Consider the following 8,266-nt stretch of genomic DNA (forward strand, 5'->3'; position numbering starts at 1 on the left):
ATTGGCACACATTTGTATAATGGAAAAACATTCTTATAGGCTATAGCAACATGAAGCATCAAATAGGTGGAATCCACCAAGTCTTATAATCAAGAATTAACTTCTTCGTGAGTGTGATTTTCAATTGACAAACTGTCTTGTCAAAATTTTCTTTTCTTTTTGGTGTTGCTGACCAAAAAGCAGCACTATCACATATCCTTTCAATACCCTCATCAATCACTTTTAAACCATCTTTCACAATTAAATTTAAAAAGTGAGCACAACACCGCATATGCAATAAATTCCCATTCAACCACAATGAATCACTAGAAAGCTTTTCTAATAAGATATTCACCATTGCATCATTAATAGAACAATTATCTAGTGTTATAGTGGATAGCTTTCTATCAATGTTAAGACCCTTACAAAGTATCTCAATAGTATATATAGACAAGGCACATAAAAAAACCTAAACAAAGAAGAAGAAAGTGAAGAAGGGAAATGAGGAGAGAAAAAAAATAAATAAAAGAGATGATGGGAAGCTGAAGAAGTCCGATGTAGAGAGGAATGAAATTGTCGCCGCCTCCGACGGTATAGGTGAAAACAACGATAAATAGTAAGAACCCCCTCCTTTCTCTGCTTTATGAGATTAGGAGAAGAAAAGTGAGGGGTGAAGCCAATGTTAGGTAGCCATCACTCTTGATTTTCGGGTAAGTGAAAACAATGATGAACAATCCGAAAACCCCTCTTTCTCTGCTTCTAGGTTCGAATGGGGGAAGAAGAGAAATCATTCCTTTAGGGTCTGGTTCAAGGACGAGAGAAGGGAACCGTGGGAGTGGCCAAGAAAGAGGGAAAGGGAGAAAAATAAGAGGGGGAGAATGGGGGAAGGATTTCATTGCCGATCGACCATTTTGTCGAGATGTCAGGAAGAGTGAATAGTGTATTCTTCGGATTCTTCCCATTAGGTCGAATCATAGTTTTGGTTAAATTTACAATGAGCATCAGGGGCATTTCTGTAATTTTGGAAGTTTGAGGGTATTTTGGTAATTTTAAAAAATTGGGTCAAACTGGGTCTAAGGAGGTCAAATCGGGTTTCTAGATCAATGGTGGAGATTTTTGGGCCAAAAAATGGAGGGTTGAGATGGGTTTAACCGTGGAATGGGACATGCATGTATGAACTAGTGAGGTTAATCGAAGTGGAATCTTTTTAGATGGAAGGATAAATGAGGGTATTTTTGACTGAAATTTCACAGGGTGAGGTTTTCGGACATTCTGAGCTGATTGATAGGGTTGGATTGGCCCAACTAGGCCCGGATCAAGCATACTTGGAATCTGGTTAATGTGAAACCTTAAAATGGAATCTTTATGTGATCAAGGGACAAACAAGGGCAGTTTTGAGTGAAATTTGATAGGGTAGGGTTTTTGGGTAGTATGAGGTGATTGGTAAGGTTAGATTGGGCCAAGTAGGCTCGGATTGGGCAGATTTGGAATTTGGGTCAACAGGATGTTCTAGAACATCGTAGGAATTTGGGCTACAATTTTACAAGTGGGTATTTTAGGGTATCCAAGATCTGATGGTGATGTTTGATTAGTCTTGGGGGGTCAACATCGTAGGAATTTGGGTCAACAGGATGTTCTAGAACAAAATCTTGGTTTAATAGAAGGGTAAATGAGAAAATTTGGGGTTAAAACTTTATGGGCAAGTATTTTGATGTGTTTGGAGTTTAATGATTATGTCTGATATGAGGGTTAAAGTGTAGACGAGGGTTGATCAGGGCCATTGGATAAGTATCAAGCATGTTTAATTTAGTGGTGAATCTGAGGGTTCTCAGGGTAAAAGTTGAGTTTTTTGGGTGTTTCGGGGAGATTGGAGGTTCTAGCGGTGAACCGAGCAAAAATTGGTGCTGACAATTTGCACCAAAAGTCCTCTCGAAAGCCCCCTTCTCCCATCCATAGCTTGAGTTGGATCCATACTTATAAAGAAAAAAGGGAAGGAGTTTTGAAATTCATCCAATTATAGGGCTTGGACTTGAAAATAGGTTTTTCTCAAAAATGGATAAAGATTTTATAAAGAAAATGATACATGGTCAAGCTTTCCTCTTTGGTGAATAATTGTCTTCAATTTGGAGGTGGTTTTTATGGGTTTTGTACGAATAATAGGAGCTTCGGGTGTACTTGTCATGGCAGCCTCAGTGGTAGAAAATGTAAATTTGAAGAACTTTTAAAAGAGGTTTTGTCTTTTCTTAGTTTCAAGTGGGGGTACCTTTGGCATTTTGAGCTTTTTAAGCATATTAGGCTCAATTTAATTGCTTCAAGTGTTTGATCATGTCAAGAATGGGTCTGACATCAATCATCACCCTTTTGATGCTTTAGGTTGGGACACATGATGTGGCGATTCGATCTGGTGCGTCTAAATGGCATTGTCCAAGTTTGGCTGTCAAACAAGCAAGTTAGGTCATAAAATTTGACATCTTAGGGGTTATTTTGGGTCTCTAAACAAAGTGGTGGTATTTAATTGGCCAAATTGTTGGGATGATGGAAATCTATAACGGGCAAGTTTGGAAATCTAAAGTGTGTTAGTCATTCTTGCTTTACACCCAAATAATAAAAAGAATTAGCATGTTAGTCAATAATATACAAGAAAAAAACAAATAAAATGCATATTGTGACTATTTAAACATTTCATTAAACACATAGGAGGTGAAGGTAAGTGTTTGCCCCCTTGCAATCCTCTCCATTTCAATTTTTAGGTTAGAATACAACAAGAGTGGTGTTACTCAAGTCTCCTCTTTTTCAAATTTTAGGATTAGAATCCAATGAGGATGTTGCTCATAGTAAAAGAACAACCCATAGAAAATGAGTTCGTGATTGTCGGAAAGTGATTTCTTTAACTGTCATGCTACTGCTGTACTACTATCATAAGAGAGTGATTTCTTAAACTGTGGCTGTGTTTGGTTGAAGTGCAATTTTATTTGCACTAGTACAAAGGCATGGGAGTGCCAATGAAAAAAAATGCAAATTCTCGTTTAATTTTATTTTGGGTTTTACTTTTTTTTGCTTTATGTCTTGATTTATTTCATTTGTACTGTAATCGAACAAAATAAATTAAAATTTGAAACAACAATAGATCAGAATTTACATTCAAATCATTTGTACTGCAATAATTTTGCATCAGTGCAAATTTATTTGAATTGCAACCAAACACAGCCTAAGGAATAATATTTAACTAAGAAAGTAATGAAATCTGAGAAAATATTAAGGTGACAATATTATCTGCTGGGAGACATACTGCATTGTTGGTCGAAATTGTGGATTGGCATGTAAGCATGCAATTGATAAATTCAAAATGGAATGTAGGTGGTCTACAACTAGTTTAGTTATGGGAAATGAGAGACGTGGATCCATTGCATTCTTTAGCAGCAGCAAGCCATGATCAATTGATGAGGACAAGGTAGATATGATCTCCCCTGGATGTCTTCCCATTATTATTTCTAATGCCAAAACACCAAAGCTGTAAACATCACATTTTTCAGTCGCATGCATTGTGTAAGCGAGCTCTGCAATAAAAGATACAAACAAGTCATAAATTGGTGAAGAAGAAGAAGTGAATTTGTATTTGGAAAGAATACAAATACAAATATATGTACAATGCAAATACAGGTTTAATAATACAAAATTCATGGTTTTGCACCATACGTATTTGTATTTGAACTCTTTCCAAGCTAAACCTAAGTAATTAAAAAGTGAATTTCTTGAGAAATATTTTGGTCTTTCAACCTACGCTAAAGGACCATTTAAGCTTTTAGTTACATGCATGCATGCATTTGTATGAGAGAGACTAGATGCCATCGTCATTGTATAAGGCTATAAGCAACTATTTTTGTTCCTTCTCTTCTTTTTCATCTACTGGTTTTATTTCAATTAACTATAAATTATAGTTGCACTCAAAATGAGAATGCAATATTGAAATATTTAATAGTTCCTTGTACAATTAAGGAAATAATAAATAATAGCATATATGATTTATGTATGGGGTATAAAGAATTACTTTAGTGCTTTTTTAGTTGTGGGGCTTGCATCAATAAAGTTGCTTCCAAAGCTCAGTTTGGGAAGAATATAAAAACAAATACAAATGTTTACTATTTGCACGTACTATATATATATATATATATATATATATATATATATTTGCATTTGTACTCTTTCCATACTGAGCAAAGCATTTTAAGTTCTTAGGGGGTGTTCTATTTTGGGATTTTGAGAGGGGAGAAAGTTGGTCAATGGGAACCAAATCCCATTGACCAAAAATCCCATGTTCTTTTTTCAGATTAATGTAGAGATCAGGGAAAGTTTATTTTCCCGGGTATACCCATCTCTTAGGCGGGTAAATAACTTTTCCACATGGGAGAAAAGATTCCAACACTTGAATAGGACAAAAAATACCCCATTTAATAATAGATTTTTATGAACGAAATGATCATTTTCTTTTTTACTTGGAAAATAAAAAAACATGCATAAATACACATACCTAGGTAAGTATTTCCCAAGAAAAACTTACCTAGGTAGGTTTTGACACTTTAGTGGTTTTTTTTAAGTAACTAACTTTTTATATTTTTTAATATTTTTTCCTGCATGTTCAAAGACCTGACGTCCATACAAGGCAAATGTATGTGACAGGGGATGTTTAGGCCCATATCCAAGACTAAGGAAAACAAAGTAAGTTTCATCCAGTTTCAAAAAGTATAGGCATGCAAGAACTTGAAAATTACTCTAGCCTCCAAAAAATTAAGGAAGCATTTTCAAAGCTTGGAACACCAAAATTTGGTCTTTCTCTATTTGAAAACTCAAAATGGGGAGACTGGAAATGAAGCTTCCTGCTGTCTTTCTATATCTAAAATGAATACTTACCATTTGGTCTAGATCTTTTAAAGACATCATTAGATCTTTTCGCGATGCATCTAGCTAGGCTGTGGGAAAATTGTCTTAAAAATACTTGCCATGCCAAACGGCACCTAAACCTAGACTACTTAATCTCTTTCTCACCATGATTACTACTTTTCAGAAGCTCAACTTTAATTAATTTACTTACCTGGAGCCATATATCCGTATGTCCCAGCAAGTGTGGTCCAGCAAGACGAATTAGCAGGCTTTAAAAATCTTGCGGTGCCAAAGTCAGCTACTTTAGCCTCAAGCTCTGAATCCAGTAAAATGTTTTTGCTGGATATGTCTCGATGGATTATGGTTGGCCTGCAATCATGATGCATGTAAGACAAAGCATGGGCTATGCCTTTAATCACCTTCACCCTCTTCCCCCAATCCAATTCTTTTGCTCCTTCCTCGCTACTCAACATATTTGCTAAGCTTCCCCTCTCCAGGTATTCATAAACAAGAAAACTGTGCTGCTGGTGACAACAGAAACCATGAAACTTTACTATGTTCCGATGCCGGATTTCTGTCAACACTTGTATCTCATTCCTGAAGCTTTTCATTATCTCTACTTCTTCTCCTTCAAGGGAACGAAGTTTCTTCACTGCTAATACAACCCCACTGGGTAGCTCTGCTCTGTAAACACTTGAAGTTGCTCCTTTGCCGATGCAGTATTTTCTGTCAAATTCATTTGTGGCTGAGATGATGTCGTCGTACACAATCTTCCCATCAAATTTTAGTACTGAAAAATATTCATCATCACCGCTTGAAGAACTATTTCCTCTCCCTAATTTCACCCATCTTTTCCGGTAGTAAAGGGAAAAGAGTCCAACAAGTATGGACACTAAGACAAACGTGGCTAACAAAGAAGCGACAATAGTAATCCCAAATTTGTGGCCTTTTTTCTTTTGTGGATATTGATGTGGATTATTGCAGGGTGGCAAACCTTCGACCTCACCACATAAACCTTTGTTGTTACTGAAAGCCTCAGGTGATGCAGCTCTCCGAAAGATACTTGTATTAGGAACACGACCCTCCAATTCATTGTAGGAAAAATCGATTTGTGTCAGTGCAACCATATTGCTTAGTGAAGTGGGAATGGAACCTCTGAGCTCATTGTGAGAGAGATTTAAGCTCTCCAGCATATTCAGCTTTCCAAGCTCTGGTGAAATCTCTCCGGTGAGTGAATTTTGACTAAGATCTAGTAGCTGTTGGAGGACACCCAGATTTCCGATCTCATCAGGGATGGTTCCATTCAAATAATTGTGGTTCAAGCTCAAAGACCGCAGTCTGGTGCAGTCCCCTATTGGCTTTGGGATTGGTCCAGTAAACTTGTTGAACGAGAGGTCTAGCAATTCCAGATTGGAAAGTCCTCCAATTTCAAGTGGTATCTGACCAGAAAGTTGGTTATCTCCTAAACGTAGGTTGAGTAGAGAAGGTAGTCCTCCGAGTTGCTTTGGGATCTCTCCGACAAGTTGATTTGAAGAGAGATCAAGCACCCCCAAATGGGTTAACTTGCCAAACTCTGGTGGTATCCTCCCTGAGATCTTATTGCTGGAGATTTTCAGCACTGTCAGATTCCGACATTCACCCCAATTGGGTGAGAGCTCCCCTTCTAATCTATTGTAGCTAAGGTCAATATAGTCGAGAATTGGATAGATCCCAAGGGCTTGGTCTATACTTCCTGTCAGCTGATTATTATCTAATTCAACTCTAAACAAGTTTGTGCAGTTTCTCAGGCTTTCTGGGATGCGGCCAGTTAAGTGGTTTCTAGATGCAGTGAAATAGAAAAGAGATCTACCTTGGCAGACATGCTCGGGTAAGTGGCCAGACAGGTTGTTGTCACTCAGACGGAGTGCAAACAGCAAGGACGAGAGATTTCCTATTTCTTGAGGTATTGGACCTGATAGTTGGTTTCCATAAAGATAAAGAGTGATCAATTTTCTCAGATTAGCAATTCTTGGAGGAATGATTCCTGAAAGTTGGTTGTCACCCAGGATTAAATGTTCTAGTTCACTCAGATTACCCAAAGATGGAGGGATGATTCCGGTAAGATGGTTATGGCTTAAGCCTAACGCTTCCAACTTGTTTAAATTTCCAATTTCAGACGGAATTGAACCACTGAACTGATTTTCTAACAAGGCTAGCTCTTTGAGACTTGTAAGCAATCCGATCTCGGGAGGGATTCTTCCAGTGAGGCTATTGTTTATGAGTCGGAGGTAGGTCAGTCTTGTCCAATTTGTTAACAAATGAGGATCTAGTTCACCAGTTATCAGATTATCAGAAATGTTGAGCAAGTATAGCATAGTGAGGTTAGACATGGATAAAGGTAGAGAACCAGAGAGACGATTCACAGAGAGATCAAGGTGGGTGAGTTTTGAAAGTGTGCTTATGTGTTGGGGGATTGAACCTTCAAGTTTATTGCCACTCAGATTGAGTCGGCCAAGGTTGGGCAACATAGAGAAGTCCAAGTTGTCGAGCTTACCACTTAAACCGGCCTCAGGCAGGTTTAATTGGGTTACACTTCCGTCCGAGTTGCAAGTTATGCCGGTCCAGTTGCATGGGTTTGGAGTAGAACCAGTTGATGAGTTGGGAGGCATCGACCATGACCCGAGTATGGCTTGGCTTTGGAGATCAGCTTTCCACTTGAGGAGAATCTCAGCTTCTGATGGTGATCTTGCTTCAGAATTGCTGGAAGGAACCAAAAGAACCCAAAAAAGTAAAACAACCAGAGGATGAGCTGGGTGTTTATTCAACTCACACATCACTTAACTTTTATTTTTCCCACTTCAGTATGTTGTGAACTGCTTCTTTGTAATTTATAAGGTTTAATTGTTCAAACTTCATTGCCGTATTGTTTGGGAAGAATTCTGGTTAGGTGAATGAAGCTGCCTTCTTCGTTTCTACCAAAAAGATAAAAAAATAAAAAATAAAAAAGCATTCAAGTTTTCTAGTTTGTAAGATACTTTGAACAATTCAATGTCGTATTGTTTGGGAAGAACTAATTTAGTTGGTTGGGTGAATGGATCTGCCTTAATAAAATATATCATCTTATTTTGATAATACTTAATTTTATGCGTCAACGTTGGAATCCATCTTTGCATCTTTGAAATAGTAGGACGATACATGATAGAGACAGAATTGCAGCCCATGCATAGACATACAATCTCTTAGTCTGGGCCCCTTTGACAGCAGTGATGGAATTTTGTCTCTCCAAAGTTCATGGAGGGAAATTACCTGACAGCCGATTTTGTCTCTCCAGATTTTTCATCAAACATAGCTTTGTTGGGTATATGGAATTTTGAATGGATTTAAATTATTATAAATAAAGTATAAATTAACATTTTCTATTAATTTTTGT

At 37.5% G+C, this 8,266-nt stretch overlaps 1 protein-coding gene across 1 annotated transcript; it reads right to left on the reverse strand.

Annotated features, from left to right (window-relative positions):
- Positions 1-3,167: 3,167 nt before the first annotated feature.
- LOC104607018 (uncharacterized) lies at positions 3,168-7,917 on the reverse strand. Its single transcript, XM_088904380.1, has 2 exons — positions 5,069-7,917; positions 3,168-3,536 (listed from the first exon to the last, which is right to left on the reverse strand). The coding sequence occupies exons 1-2, from the start codon at positions 7,668-7,670 to the stop codon at positions 3,235-3,237; spliced, it is 2,904 nt and encodes a 967-aa protein (XP_088760506.1). The 5' UTR covers positions 7,671-7,917; the 3' UTR covers positions 3,168-3,234.
- Positions 7,918-8,266: the final 349 nt, after the last annotated feature.

Source organism: Nelumbo nucifera, chromosome 4, assembly GCF_055504915.1.
Source record: "Nelumbo nucifera cultivar China Antique chromosome 4, China Antique-T2T, whole genome shotgun sequence".
Classification (NCBI taxonomy): domain Eukaryota; kingdom Viridiplantae; phylum Streptophyta; class Magnoliopsida; order Proteales; family Nelumbonaceae; genus Nelumbo; species Nelumbo nucifera.